At 38.6% G+C, this 16,566-nt stretch overlaps 1 protein-coding gene and 1 non-coding gene across 8 annotated transcripts in view; one reads left to right on the top strand and one right to left on the bottom strand.

The window, feature by feature from the left end:
• The window catches only part of KCNN2 (potassium calcium-activated channel subfamily N member 2), a 495,496-nt gene that overhangs the window by 467,164 nt on the left and 11,766 nt on the right, over positions 1-16,566 (top strand). For all 7 annotated transcript variants that reach the window (XM_059890244.1, XM_059890246.1, XM_024997305.2 and 4 more), the window contains 1 exon segment: positions 9,156-9,266. In XM_059890244.1, the coding sequence (XP_059746227.1) occupies positions 9,156-9,266 (111 nt within the window).
• MIR2285CW-2 (microRNA mir-2285cw-2) lies at positions 12,912-12,971 on the bottom strand. Its single transcript, NR_162372.1, has one exon. It is a non-coding gene; the product is annotated as a microRNA mir-2285cw-2 (primary transcript).

Raw genomic sequence — 16,566 nt, forward strand, 5'->3', positions numbered from 1 at the left:
TTTATTCAGGGAGCAAAGTATTTAATCATTTTTTACACCACAGTAGGTAAAGAACACTTCATAATTCTGTCATCATCAAATTTACCAGATATCAAAAACTCTTAACAAGGTCACATAGCATCTTAGTTGTCAGAGTTCAGTAGTTTTCATCCTGAAGGGTAGGAACACTACCCTTGGGTATGTTAGGGTATGTTAGTGTATGTCTAAATGTTCCTTTAGACGTTTGTAAAAGGACCATAACTTAGCCAGAGCTTATATGAAGAGAATGAATGATATTAAAGAAAGCTAAGCCTAAAGTATATTCCTGCTACTTCCTGTCTGCATTTAAACATTACTTTTCCCCTGCCAGTAGAAGTAGGAGTCTTGAAAAACGAGACTAAAGCCATTCCTTGGTGTTGCATATGTGAGTAAGGAAAAAGAAAATCTTTTATCTGTCTTATACAAGTTGACATGAGGTGTTTAATTCCAAGTGATAATTTTGAAGAGGTTTTTACTTTTCTTTTTGCCCTTTGGCTCTTTCTGATGTTGTTGTTCAGGCTATAAGTCATGTCCAACTCTTTGTTACCCCATGAACTGCAGCACACTGGACTTCCCTGTCTCTCACCATCTCTGGGAATTTGCTCAAACTCGTGTCCATTGAGTCGGTGATGCCATCCAACCATTTCATCGTCTGTCGCCCCCTTCTCCTGCCTTCAGTCTTTCCCAGGACCAGGGTCTTTCCAATGAGTCAGCTTTTCACATCAGGTGGCCAAAGTATTGGAGCTTCAGCTTCAGCAACAATTCTTCCAATGAATTTAGGATTGATTTCCTTTAGGATTGACTGGTTTGATCTCCTTGCTGTCCAAGACACTCTCAAGAGTCTTCTCCAACATCACAGTTCAAAAGCATCAATTCCTCGGTGCTCAACCTTTTTTATGGTCCAACTCTCACATCCATACATGACTACTAGAAAACCATAGCTTTGACTATATGGACTTTTGTTGGCAAAGTGATGTTTCTGCTTTTTAATATGCTATCTAGGTTGGTTATAGCTTTTCTTCCAAGGAGAAAACATCTTTTAATTCATGGCTGCAGTCACCATCCACAGTGATTTTGGAGTCCAAGAAAATAAAGTCTGTCACTGTTTCCATTTTTCCCCATCTATTTGCCGTGAAGTGATAGAACTGGATGCCATGATCTTCATTTTCTGAATGTTGAGTTTTAAGCCAGCATTTTTACTCTCCTCTTTCACCTTCATCAAGAGGCTCTTTAATTCCTCTTCACTTTCTGCCATAAGGGTGGTGTCATCTGCATATCTGAGGTTATTGATATTTGTCCCAGAAATCTTGATTCCAGCTTCTGCTTCATCCAGCCTGGCATTTAACCTGATGTATTCTGCATATAAGTTAAAAAAGCAAAGTGATAGTATATAGCCTTGATATATTCCTTTCCCAATTTGGAACCAGTCCATTGTTCCATGTCTGGTTCTGTTGATTCCTGTATACAGGTTTCTCAGGGGACAGGTAAGGTGGTTTGGTATTCCCATCTCTTTCAGAATTTTCCACAGTTTGTTGTGATCCACAAGTCAAAGGCTTTAGCATAGTCAGTGAAGCAGAAATAGATGTTTTTCTGTAATTATCTTGCTTTTTCTATTATCCAATGGATGTTAGCAGTTTGCTCTCTGGTTCCTCTAACTTTTCTAAGTTCTTGGTTCACATAATATTGAAGCCTAGCTTGAAGGATTTTGACCATTATCTTGCTAGCATGTCAAATGAGTGCAATTGTGCAGTAGTTTGAACATTCTTTGGCATTGCCCTTTTTTGGGATTGAATGAGAATTGTCCTTTTCCAGTCCTGTGGCCACTGCTGAGTTTTCCTAATTTGCTGGGATACTGAGTGCAGCACTTAACAGCATCATCTTTTAGGATTTGAAATAGCTCAACTGGAATTCCATCACCTCCACTAGCTTTATTAGAAGCAGTGTTTCCTAAGGTCCACTTGACTTCACACTCCTGGATGTCTGGCTCTACATAAGTGACCACACCATTGTGCTTATCTGGGTCATTAGACCTTTTATGTACGGTTCTTCTGTATATTCTTGTCACCTCTTCTTAAACTCTTCTGCTTCTGTTAGGTCCATACCGTTTCTGTCCTTCATTGTCTTTCCCATTCTGGAAAGGTGTGTTCATTGAATCTCATCAAATAAAGGCCCATTGAAAAGATTGTATCCTTAAATTCTTACTATAGTTTCTATTTTGTGCCCAACAGTTAGAAGAGATGATAGGCCTTTTCAGCCCTGAGGCTGAATTCTCCACCATTGCCCTCAGCAGACCTTCACTTCTCCCCAAGAAAATTTCTTAAGAAATAAGGCAGCTGCTTTTAACTGAAAGTTGTTGTGGCCCTCTCATATTCAACTCATTGTCTCTACAATGCCACCTAAATTTTCTAAACTATCAGCCCTTTGAGTTGGCAGAGCTGCCCTTCCTGTCTCTGAAATACGTGTGCTCACACTGGCACCATTGCTAAGAAGGAGATTTAAACTCAGAGATGACTCATTGTTGATGACCAGGTCTATGCACCACTTCCTTTTTTCCAGCCACTGAAGCACAGGGAGGAGCTAAGCAAGCAAATCAATCTGAAGGAGAGTTGGGGTTCCTAAACCCAGGTTTTACCACTGAACTCAAAAAGCACACACATACCTTCTCCCTGCTTCCTTAGGACAAGGACATTTTAACTGACCTCTACCCTCCTATCAACAATACAGTTCATTCTCGAACAACATGGATTTGAACTGCATGGGTCCACTTACATGCAGATATTTTTCAGTAGTAAATACTACGTACTACACAATCTGTGGTTGATTGGATTTGCGAGTAGAGGGCACACTATAAGTTATACTATAAGTTATTCTCGATTTTCAACTGCAAGGAGGGTTTGTGTCCCCAGCCCCCTCTTTGTTCAAGGGCCAACTGTGTTTGAAGATACTCAGAGGCAGGGACATTTTAATAGAGGGAATTTGTCTTCAAAGTTACTTTGAATATTGTTTATTCTCATGACCTAAAGAGATCTTGTAAAACTCCAGTGGGATATAATACTAAAGCTGAATGCTTGTTTTATGCATTTTTATGAAAAAATAATTGTGTCAGAAAAGTGCATTGAAAATATATTTATTGTTGTAGGGTATTGAGTCAATCAACTCCAGGGACAGAGAAATGGGCAAAGTTTTCAATTTCCCTTTAAAGGAAAAGTTAATATTTAAAATGAAAGTAATCTTTCAGCTATTTCATTAATTTAGGTGTATTTTTGGTAGAAAATATGATTTTTTCAAAATAACTGTATGTTAACAAATTTTTATTAGTGATAGTCCATCAGTCAGCTATAAAACTGAAGCTTGACCTTTTAGGAGTTATTGTAAGACAGAAGGATAATTTAACAGTGGAATCATTTGAACGTTAGCAAATTTTTGCAGTCATTCTCTGTGGTGATGAGTATTCTGGAACTACCCTCCACATTATAAATTTCATTATTATTATGTTGAATATTTGGCAGATGCCTTTTTCAATAAGGAAAGAATCAAAACCTTTTCCCAGTGTGCTGTTAAAGGAATTTCCATTTCCATAGGCTTATATATTAAGTTATTAAAGCTGGATCCCAAAGTGGTGCTTCAACATGATTTTTAGAAGTATATTTGTAGGATGAGCATCACTAGTGATCTCATGTAAAAATATGTCATATCTCTGAATTTTTTGAACTATGTGATAAATGATCTTGGGGAAAATGAGCTACTTGAACTTCTTACATTCTAGGGATTGGCGTGGCTTCCCATGTATGTGCTATATTAGAGAAGAATACAGCAGAGAAAGGCACTACATTTTACTTATTGCTGTATCTATAACATGAATGATCTACAACATTGTATTAATTTCTGTTGTACAGCAAAATGACTCAGTTACATTTATACATGTGTATATTCTTTCTTACACTCTTTTCCATTATGGTTTATCCCAGGAGATTGCATACAGCGCCCTGTGCTATACCGTAGGACCTTGTTGTTTATCCATGGTATATATAATAGTTTGCATATACTAACCCCAAATTCCCAGTCCATCCTTCTCCCTTCCCACCCCTCCCTTGGCAACCACAACGTCTGTTCTCTTTGTCTGTGAGTCTCTCTCTGTTTTCTAGAGGGTTTCATTTGTGCCATGTTTTAGATTCCACATGTAAATAATATCATATGGTATTTAGTCTTTCTGTTTCTAACTTCCCTTATTATAATAACCTCTAGGTCCGTCCATGTTGCTGCAAATGCATTCCTTCATTCTTTTTATAGCTGAGTAGTTTTCCATTGTATGTATATACCACATTTTCTTTATCCATTCATCTGTTGATGGACATTTAGGTTGCCTTCATGGCCTAGCTGTTGTGAATAGTACTGCTGTGAAAATAGGACTGCATATGTCTTTTCAAATTATGGTTTTACCTGGATACATACTCAGGAGTGGAATTGCTGGATCATGTGGTAGCTCTATTTTTAATTTTCTGAGAAACCTCCATACTATTTTCCATAATGGCTGTACCAAATTACATTCCCACCATCAGCATAGGAGGGTTCTCTTTTTCTCCACACTCTCTCCAGCATTTATTGTTTGTAGACTTTTTGATGATGACCATTTTGACTGGTGTGAGGTGATAGCTTGTAATTTTGAGTTGTATTTCTCTAATAATTAGCGACGCTGAGCATCTTTTCATGTGCCAATTAGCTATCTATGTCTTCTTTAGAGAAATGGCTATTTAGGTCTTCTGCCCATTTTCCAATTGGCTTTTTTGTTATTGAGTTGTATGAGCTCTTTGTATATTTAGGAGTTTAAGCCCTTTTTGGTTGTGTCATTTACAAGTATCTTCTCCTATTCTTTGGGTTATCTTTTTTTGTCATTTCCTTTCCTGTGCGGAGACTTCATTTCAATTTGTCAGCATCTAAGACTCTCCAGGTGTTGGGATTCAACTATAGCTTATGTTTTCTGATTGTCTTTTGTCTGCTCACTTTAGCATAATGAGCATTAATACTTATACACACACACACACACACACACATTAGTTTTCTGAGTATCTTGAAGTGGCAGGTTAGTTACTTGCTTAGTTTTTTTTAATAGCACAAATGAAATGAAAGAAAAGTAACCAGGATACATTTTCTGACTTTGGTGAAAGAACTATGACTCATCTCGTTAAAGGCATGCAGGGATTTTAATTTCAGAGAGGAACATATGTTAGCCCCAACTGTTTCTATATCCATTGTGATCATGGCAAGATTTGGAGAGAATGTTGTAAAAGCATATTTACATTCATTCTTATTCACTTTATGAAACAGAATGGCTCAGGAAGTAGATACTGAGTGGACAGTAATATCACATCATTTCTTAAATTACTATAATCATTAATGTGTTAGCAGGAACTTACTTTGAACCTAGAAAACTTTCAGGGATGAGCCAGCTTCAGTTTGCATAACTATAAAAGTTACTTTTTTGAAATCTAATTCTATACATATCAAAACATCTTGTGATTTATTAAGAACTTGGAAGGTATAAGACTTACATATAAGGAGCTAAGGACTTTGGAAAAAAAGGTTTCTAAGTGGCTTTTGGGGTATAATTAAAAGGGTGCAAGTGTGATCATGGAGTGAGGGATATAAAGAATAGTTTCACTAATTACTTAACTGTCAGATTCCCTTGCTTCTGCACTTTGCAACAGACATACTAATTGTAATACACAAAATTTTTGGTGAGCTAGAGAACGCTCAGCAAGAAATGGGCCAGCAGCAGGAAAAAGCAGAGCACAAGAATAAACACAAATAAAAATCAACTTCCAAATGTTCTTGATACCAGTGATTTTCCACTCCTGTTGGGATTTTGATTTCTTTCCAGAAGAATCGGACCAATGGCCTCCTGCCACCGGAGAACAATATTCAGCATATAGTGCCAACTGCCATTTATAGCTATCTCTCTAGTGGTCGAAGCCCCTCCTTTTTTTATATTCGCTGTTTATTAAAAAGCCACTGCTGTTCTTGACTTTCTCATTGCTCATGATTGATGAGTGCCGGGGAGCAGACATGCAACAGGTGACCCTGTACTTGTCAAGAGAATGTTCTCATGCCATCGGTGGGTACCAATGACTAGCCTGAGTGGTTACTTCTTCCTTCCATTGATTCAGGCTAACCTCTTTTACTATAACTTACTTAGATTTTGTGGCAATAAAATAGGTTTAGATACTTCAAAAGGCCATTTTTTTCCTTCATTAGTACACAGCCCTAAAATCACTTTATTTCATTGTCTACACATGGCCCCTGTGAGCTGAGGAGAGGGTCAGTACTGAGAGAGTTAAAGCTTAGGGCCCTTTAAGGCTTCTGCCTGCAATGTGGGAGACCTGGATTTGATCCCTGGGTGGGGAAGATTCCCTGGAGAAGGAAATGGCAACCCTCTCCAGTATTCTTGCCTGGAAAATTCCATGGACAGAGGAGTGTGGTGGGCTACAGTCCACGGTGTCAAGAAGAGTCGGACATGACTGAGCAACTTCAGTTTCACTCATGGCCCAAAATATCAGCATGGCTAACAACACAACTCAGACATTGCTGACCCTGTGCTTTCTACCCTCTGCCTTTATGGTCCTTGTTTATCATTTCCTGAAAGTCTTCATAAGTAAGTGAAATGACTCAAGTAAAAATCTTTATCTTGTGTTTAAAATAGAGAGCAGTTGATGTAGCTTGCCATTTTCTCTCCGTATCCTCCTTCACTCAAAGCAGTGACTCTATGTTGGAATCAGACAGAGCCCTTTAAAAGATTCTAGTCACAAGATAATTTGACTTAAAAGTTGTACCACTCAAACAATAAGAATAATGTTTTGCCTTATGTTGATAACTAACCGTAGTGCTCAATTTTTAAACATTCATACTTTAAGAGTTGATAATAAGCTGAAGTTTTGCTTAGAAATACAGTGCTCTATATTGTGTCATGGAAATGATCACAAATAGGAATATATGTGATCTTACATATGGATAAAGGTATGAATATGTAATCTTACATATGGATAAAGGGGTAAAGGGTGGAAAATATACCAATGGTAGTCAGAGTCCATAATTGAATAATTACTTACTCTGCCTTAATTGCCTCATCTCTAAAATCAGAAGGTTAAACCAGGTAGGTCTAAAAACCTCTGGCCTCTTTCTCTGATGATGTGATCAGTATCACTTCATTTCTGAGGATATTGATTTCTCCACAGAGCTTGGTGGATGGAGATATTTAAACCCTCTGGAAATACTGTATTTAAATAGCATTACCCTATTAGTAAGACCATCTCTGTATATTTGTAATTATCAGATTGTGGCAATACAAAACAGTGTATTTTCTTTTCCTCTCCTCAATCTTGTCCCTCTTTGTAACAACTCATTCAGTAAGATAAACAATTCCTTCTTTGGTTAATAGTTGAATGGCTAAATTACACTTTTTAATTCAAATAAAGTGATTCTATAATTACATAATAAAACATAAGTATGAATTATGAAGAAAGATCATTTTCCTAGGTTGAATTTTTTAAGGTTAATAAAGATAGGTAAAGGTTAGGTTAAATGTTTTCTTAAACTACAAACTTTGTCACTTTAAATGTGAGCATTTGTTTGTATAAGTAATATGTATTCAATATAAATAATGTGGACTGTTAAGGAAAGCACAAAGAATAAATTAACTTACTGGTATTCCAGCCATTGAGAGAGAAACTCTGTTCATGGTTGGGCTTCTTTGCTTTCCAAATATGAATTCCTTTTAAAAAAATAAAATTAGAAGCAAGTTACATATACAAGTTTTTAACTTACTTGTCTAAATTTTATAGTCTTTAGATATTATAGGAATAAAATTTTATTATTTTTATAATATGAAAATGCTGTAAGTAATAACCAATCCCTTATACTTAAATATTTAAGATGTAGACCACAGTTTTAAGAGGCTGCAGAGTTGCTATTAAAACTAGTGATTTTTAGACCTATTGGGAATGAGGAAAACCAGGTTTCCTTGTGGGGATCTGAGATTCTCTTGGAGGGCTATTCAGTGAGCATCCTATCATCTTAGCTAACATAAAGGGGATGCTATTTAAAAGTAGTTTAAAAGGATTCCAGTCTGTTGCAAAATCCCCAAGTACCATAACGTGTTTGTGCCCCTCTTCTGTGGTTCATTGTTGTCTCTACCTAGACAGCTAGGTAGTCTCAGCTCTCTGTGGTTCTCCCCAGGTTGAGGCTCTGTCTGGAGCAGGACCTCCTAGCCTGGGCCCTCCCATAGGTGCCCCAGCTTTGCCTCCTGACCCCAAATGTAATCACTGGTCTTTGAATCATGAAGACCTCATGCCTCACAACTTGGAATGCATGCATCTTGACTCCAGAGCCGCAGGGCTTTCATCTCTGGGGCATGGCAGTATCACACTTCTCCTAAGAGGTCAGTACGATAGCCTATAACTTAGAGAAGGGACCAGTGTTGAGTTTTTCAAAATCAAGGTAGCACGTGCCTCTCTTCATACTGGTGAACATCTGGAGCAGTAAGGTGGTTATCCCTGACCTTTAGCATTTCCTGTATGTGTGTTGTCCAGGTTCAGATCTTTCTGCGATCCTTTCTGTTCTGTGCGTGGACCAGTTGGAAGCTGTGCATACAATGCATCTCTTTCCATTCCTGACCTTTCACGGTTGACCATCCTGAAGACCTGCTGGTTTTTTCTTGACAGATTATAGAGTTTTACTTTTTAGAGAATAATTCTTATTTCCTTTCTGTGAATTTATGCTAAGACACTGACTTATATTTCTGTTTTGCTCTGTCTTTAAGTATAACTGATTTGCTCTGATTTTAAGTCTGAAAATTCAGCAAGTTGCTGTTTTACCATTCATTTCATATAATTAAAATATGTTCAATACAAACATCATGCTTTAGTTCTTAGTTCACCTATTTTACATTTTTTAACATCAGTCTAAAGGCATGTTACTTATGTTTATTGGCCGTGTAGTTTCTGTCATATTGATGGAAGACAACGATTACTACAATTTACTTTTTATCTCTAGGTAGTCATGTACATAGTACAAAACATTATTTAATGAGGCTGAGACCAAAAAATAGTAACTCTAGGGGTTTTCTCTTCTCTCCTGCTTTTCAGGGTGCTGGTTGCACAGCCCTGGTGGTAGCTGTGGTAGCAAGGAAGCTAGAACTTACCAAAGCAGAAAAGCACGTGCACAACTTCATGATGGACACTCAGCTGACAAAAAGAGTAAGTTACCACCCCTGTATCTCCAAAGGGAAGAGTCATGTTTTTTCTTTCTTTGTTTTAAATCATTTTATATTGGGATATAGTTGATTTGCAATGTCATTATAGTTTCAGGTATATAGCAAAGTGATTTAGTTATACATGCTCTGGGGTCTCCTCCTGATGCCAATCCCCTAGTCTGGGGAACCCTACGTGGGTTCAGACCTTCACTCCTGTGGGAGAACAGAGGGAGAGAATCCTGTGATATAATTATTCTTCAATGTGAGGGTTGCCTACCTGTGGGGTATGGGACTGGACTGAATCACCAACGAGCCCCTCCTGCCATTCCGTTGTGGCTTCTTCCTTTGGAAGGAGCATGTCTTTTTTGGTAGGTTCTAGTCCTTTTTTGCTGATGGTTGTTCAGCAGTTAGTTGTGATTTTGGTGTTTTTGTGAGAGGAAGTAAGCGCGGATCCTTCTACTCTGAGTCTTGTCCGGAGCTCTTGTTTGCTATCACTGTTGGGCAATAATAGTTTTACTTTGATATCAGAAGCTGAAATGACATGGTTTAAAGTGAAAGCATTCTTGAAGTCAGTTCTATTTTTTCACATGGAGTCTAAACTTTTCCTAACTTTAGGTCAGTCAGGAAATAATTGGGAAACCTTGGTATTTACTGAAGTATAAAAAGGGACCACATAAGTCTAATATTGTTGGGGTTCTGAAGGACTGAGCGACTTCACTTTCACTTTTCACTTTCCTGCATTGGAGAAGGAAATGGCAACCCACTCCAGTGTTCTTGCCTGGAGAATCCCAGGGAAGAGGGAGCCTGGTGAGCTGCCGTCTATGGGGTCGCACAGAGTCGGACACGATTGAATCGACTTAGCAGCAGCAGCAGCAGCTGTATTCCAGGGATCAGAGAATTTTAAACTTTCATAATGCTCTTCCTTCAGCAAATCAGATGAAAGTTGTGTCTCTTCCTGCTTGGCAAAAAAAAAAAAAAGACTTGTATTCTCACTAGTGTTGCACTTGGGTCTCCTTTAAGGATCTAGATCTGAGAGCTAAGTGGCCTTCCTTTAGTTTTAATGACTAGGACTGATTTCCCCAAACTGATCAAGTTTTCTGATGTTACTGCTTTTCTGTTGTAAGTTCTTATATACATTTGATAAATTCCCTATCGATAGTGTTGAATTATGGAGAAAGAAATGGCAACCCACTCCAGTATTCTGGCCTGGGAAATCCCATGGACATAGGAGTCTGGTAGACTCCAGTCCGTGGGGTCACAAAAGAGTCAGACACAACTTAGAAACCAAACTACAACAATGTTGAATTCAGAGTCATATTGTTTGTAGAAAGCTTTTTCAGTAAGAAGTACTGTTCTACTTTCAAAATTCACATTCTGTATCATGGTTATTGGGCTTCCCTGATGGCTCAGACAGTAAAGAATCTGCCCAGAATGCAGGAGACCTGAGTTTGATCCCTGGGTTGGGAAGTGCTCTGGAAAAGGGCATGGTAACCCACTCCAGTGTTCTTGCCTGGAGAATCCCCAAAGGCAGATGAGCCTGGCGGGCTACAGTCCATGGGTCTCAAGGAGTCAGACACAAATGAGTAGCTAAGCACACACACACATCATGATTATGATGCTTTAATTCTATTATCTCACTATTTCTTAAAATTGAAGCTACTTTGCATTATTTCTTGTGACCAGAGTCTTTAATAGGTCTGAAAAAGACACTCAAGCAGGCTTGCTGACAGATCTATTTTTATAGGCAAAATGTCACTACGCACAAGAGCAAATGTTAAGATGGCATTAGAATCAAACATAAATTTCCAGTTTATGAGAGCCATTCCATTACTATACTCAATACAATATATGAAAACAATAGCCTTTTTTGTGGTTCTCTCTGCATTATTTTATATAGTTATCAATGAATGTCATTTGTCATAGTTATCAATGAATGGAATTGATTCCTTTCCATTTAGTTATTTATGGAATTTTTAAGTGCCCATTTATAATTTTTAATAAAGAAGGGCCTAAAAGCCATACATAGTTACTAACATGACAGATTCAAAAGACAAATTCAAGGGTGCTCCTTATTGCTAGAGAAAACTACAACCATTCCCTGAAGCACTCCTGATGGTCAACAGGAGTAATAATGGTCACAACATTTTGAAATCTTAATATGACCCTAAAGAAAAAGCAATATGAATGTTAAAAGATAGATTACTCTTGCAGGAAAAAATGTAACCTTCCAAGTCTTCCATTGTGTATCTTAACAATTTCTGTGAAAAATTATTCCCCATGCACAAAGTTTGAGGAACAATTTTATATAGAAATCTTATCTCTGTGGGACGACATTCACCACACAAAATGCAATGTTTGAAAGTAGAACACACAGTTCACTGGGCACTAACATTCAGAGGACTGTCCTGTGTAGTTACAACCGTTTACATGACACACTGCAATTCAAAAATGGCCGGTGGCCCATGTAACCAGAATATTCTAAGAATTTCAAAAAGAAAGCATAATAGCGATAACTTATCACTAGGCTTAGTGAGACAGGACCAGCTATTTAACAGCTATCTAGCAAATCACCTTACAGAGACAGTCTGTTTACTGTGCTAAAGCTTTGGGAAATATATCACTATTACTGTACATTCAGGTCTGAACCAAGAGGAAATCTTGGCGTTTGGCCCTCTGGTTACTTACGTTTTGGAAAGAAACTTGAAAACAAGCAATTCTGAGAGCCCAGACATAATTTTTCAAGTCGCTAGATGTACCATGAAGGATAATTATACATATTAATGTCCACAGTGGGTGTTTCCAATCCTGTTAAGAATTCTCAATCAGATCCATAATAAGAACACTATTATGCAGTTATATAATTTTGTCTCTTGCAGCAGGTCTCTCAACAAATGAACAGAAATTCGAGAGGATTTACTTTGTATAGCTTTTATGTCATGCTTGGCTACGTATCCTAGTGGGTCGAAATACAAATGCATGGAGCCCTTGCCCTGCTCCATTCACCCTGCCCCAGGTACCTGGTCTAAAGAAGGACCAGGCTGGTGAGAAAGGTTGGTGCCCTAAGCACATCCATCTCTGCTGCTGCAGGGGCACATAGCACACGTCCTGCTAAGCTGCACAGATTTAGTGACCTTTGTTTCTCCGTGGGCATCCTGGAGGTATCACCTATAGTATATGGAGCAACAGTTTACCGTAAATATCAGAAGGAGAGTTAAGAAGCCCTTCTGCTTCTTAAAGCAGATTATGTTCCTTCCCCTTGAATTTTGGAAGACACTCATAAAAGCCCCTAAAGAAAGAAGCAAGAGGAAGAAAAAGAGAAAAAGACAGAAATATATTTATATATATAACTTATATACAAGTTGAAAAAGAAAGTAGTAAAAATCAAAGGAAATCTATAAGCAAAGTAGTCTGTTATATAATGCTCTATGTATCTTGTAGGATTGAACAAAGCAGATATTCAGTTAAAAGCCAATCAGCTACAAGAGGTTTTGTGGTTTATAAAGTATTGTTTCACTTAAAAATATATTTTACCTTAGTAACTATGACTTTAATATGTTGCTGATTCATCAGTAATTAAAAAGTAATATGTCATGTCCTTTATACCTGTGAAGTGGGTTGGAGTCATCTGGAGACTATTACTATTGGGTTGGCCAAAAAGTTCCTTTGGGTTTTTCCATAACATCTTACAGAAAAACCTGAACTAACTTTTTGGGCACCCCAATACTTTTAGTAGTATAAATTTCTTTGTTGTTGTTCAGCCACTGAGTTGTGCCTGACTCTTTGCAACCCCATGGACTGCAGCATGCCAGGCTTCCCTGTCCTTCACTGTCTCTGTCCACTGAGTCCATGATGCCATCCAACCATCTCATCCTCTGTCACCCTCTTCTCCTGCCATCAATCTTTCCTAGAATCAGCGTCTTTTCCAGTAAGTTTGCTCTTCATATCAGGTGGCCAAAGTATTGGAGCTTCAGCATCAGTCCTTCCAATGAGTATTCAGGGTTGATTTCCTTTAGAATTGACTGGTTTGATCTCCTTGCTGTCCAAGCGACTCTCAAGAGTCTTCTACAACACCACAAGTTTGAAAGCATCAGTTGTTTGGCATTCAGCCTTCTTCATGGTCCAGCTCTCACATCTGTACATGACTACTGGGAAAACCATAGCTTTGACTATACAGACCTTTGTCAGCAAAGTGGTGTCTCTGATTTTTAATATGCTGTCTAGGTTTGTCATAGCTTTCCTTCCAAGGAGCAAGTGTTCTGTCAGAACTCTCACATATAACTCGTCTCTACTCCCCTCCAGTCATTCCTCTACCATCTCAAAAAACCTTTTAAAATACATTAAGGACGAGCATTGGATCATTTTTGAAAATTTTATGGACTTAACCAATTTGACATTTGCTCTTTGTAGATGAGAATCCAAACCAAAATTGGTTGCTATGTTCTGTTCCAAACACTCCTGTGTTCAACATGTTTTTTCTCGGTACTGCTTACCCAGTTTTCTTGCTGCCTCGCCAGTCTGTGTTCGTCTTGAGCTGATAAAACCAGGAAGGGAGGATGTATCAGATCCCTTACCAGTCTTCCAGGCAGTACAGCTGCTCAGAGAGCTGAGACCTCCAGTAAACAGCCCTTCTCCTTGCTAAGTGGAGAAGGGCCTGTCCCAACCCCAGGCAGTGCTGGTCAGTCACTTCCCTCTCCACTCTTTAAAAACAAGGTCCTCCTTCAAAGCTGAAGTCATCAAAACAGAAATATAGATCAATGGAACAGGATGGAAGGCCCAGAAATAAACCCACACCCCTCTGGTCACTTAATCTATGACAAAGGAAGCAAGACTATACAATGGAGAAAAGACAGTCTCTTCAGTAAGTGGTGCCAGGAAACTGGACAGCTCCATGTGAAAGAATGAAATGATAATATTCTTAACAAAATTTACAAACAGCTCATGTGTCTCTATATCAAAAACAATCAAACCAAAAAAATGAGCAAAAGACCTAAATAGATATTTCTCCATGGAAGACATACAGATGGCCAAGATATACATGAAAAGATGCTCGACATCACTAAGTATTAGAGAAATGCAAATCAAAACTACAATGAGGTATCATCTCATACCAGTCAGAATGGCCATCATCAAAGAGTCTCCAAACAATAAACACTAGAGAGAGTGTGCAGAAAAGGAAACCCTCCTACCCTGTTGATGGGAATGTAAATTGGTACAACCACTATGGAGAGCAGTATGGAAGTTCCTTTCAAAACTAAAAACAGAGCTACATACGATCCAGCAATTCTACTCCTGGTTTTATATCCAGAGAAAACCATGATTCGAAAGGATACGTGCACCCAGCGTTCATTGTTTACAATAGCCAAGATGTGGAACCAACCTCAGTGTGGTACATATATACAATGGGATATTCAGTTCAGTTCAGTCACTCAGTCATGTCCGACTCTTTGCGACCCCATGAACTGAAGCACGCCAGGCCTCCCTGTCCATCACCAACTCCTGGAGTTCATTCAAATTCACGTTCATCGAGTAGGTGATGCCATCCAGCCCTTCTCCTTCTCCTCCAGTCCCCAATCCCTCCCAGCGTCAGAGTTTATCCAGTGAGTCAACTCTTTGCATGAGGTGGCCAAAGTACTGGAGTTTCAGCTTTAGCATCATTCCTTCCAAAGAACACCCGGGACTGATCTCCCTTAGAATGGACTGGTTGGATCTCCTTGCAGTCCAAGGGACTCTCAAGAGTCTTCTCCAACACCACCGTTCAAAAGCATCAATTCTTCAGTGCTCAGCTTTCTTCACAGTCCAACTCTCACATCCATACATGACCACTGGAAAAAGCATAGCCTTGACTAGACAGACCTTTGTTGGCAAAGTCATGTCTCTGCTTTTTAATATGCTGTCTAGGTTGGTCATAACTTTCCTTCCAAGGAATAAGACTACTCGGCCATAAAAGGAATGAAATAATGCCATTTGCAGCACCATGGATGGACCTGGAGATTATCATACTAAGCGAAGTAAATCAGACAAATATCATATGATATTGCTTATATGCAGAATCTAAAAACATGATACAAATGAACTTATTTACAGAACAGGAACACACAGAATGAACTTATGGTGATCAGGGAGAAAGGGTGGATGAGGAGGGATAGACTGGGGATTTAGGATTGTCATGTACACACAGCTGTGTTTCCAATAAATAACCAACCAGGGCCTACTCTATAGCTCGGGAAATTCCGTTCAATATTCTGTAACAAAACAAATGGGAAAATAATTTGAAAAATAATGGACACTTGTATGGGTATAACTGAATCGCTTTGCTGTACACCTGTAACTAACACATTATTGTTAATCAACTATACTCCAAATAAAAATTAAACAAAAGCTGGGTCCTCCAACCTGAGCAACTTACACTATATTCAATTTCTTACCTTTACAAAGGATGTCAGTGTCAGATGGAAGAGCCTTCTGAACAGACTCCTACCTCTGTGAGGAAGAGAAATGTGTTTGCATAAGAGTGAAGATCCAAGCGTTAACTGGAGCACCTTTTCACTTCACTGTGGGTGGTGGTGATGTCACTTACATGCACTGCAGGTGTTCGGCATCCCATGTTTCAGTCATTTTTCTGTTGGTTGGAGAATGTTCCCTATGCAGAGTCTAATGAATATCCAAAGGCAGTCACAACTAAAAGCAGTCTTAAGATACCAGCCGTTTTCTTAAAGTGGGTTCTAGCAGTACAGTTTCATTCAAAAAGAAAGCGTTTCAGCACTAAGAAAAAGGATTCACCATCAGCCACCAAGGCCCATGCTTTTTCTGCTAAAGTGGAAAAATACACATGCCTACTTGGGCCATAGTTTTGGTAAATTATAATACTCTCTCTTATTGTAATTCTAAGTGCTGAAAAGGACTGACAATAATTCTCTTTAACCTTCTCATGTTAGAAAAAACTCAGGTTCTACAAGGTTAGCTAACCTCCTTGACCTGACTTGGTTGGTCCAAAGTCAGGGACTTAAAATCTGTTTCTGAAGCCCAGTTCATTGTTCTGTCTTTCCCCAGGACACTGCCTTTTAAAAAAAAAAAAAAAAAAAAAACTTTTTGTTTCATATTGCAGTATAGCCAGTTAACAATGTTATGATAATTTCAGGTGGACCGCAAAGGGATTCAACCATACATATACATTGTATGTGTATCCCTATACATGTATCCATTCTCCCACAAACTCCCCTCCATTTCAGGCTGTCACATGACACTGAGCAGAGTTCCCCGTGCTATACAGTTGGCCCTTGTTGGTTATCCACTTTAAATATCTA

The sequence above is a fragment of the Bos taurus genome, chromosome 10, assembly GCF_002263795.3.
Source record: "Bos taurus isolate L1 Dominette 01449 registration number 42190680 breed Hereford chromosome 10, ARS-UCD2.0, whole genome shotgun sequence".
Lineage (NCBI taxonomy): Eukaryota > Metazoa > Chordata > Mammalia > Artiodactyla > Bovidae > Bos > Bos taurus.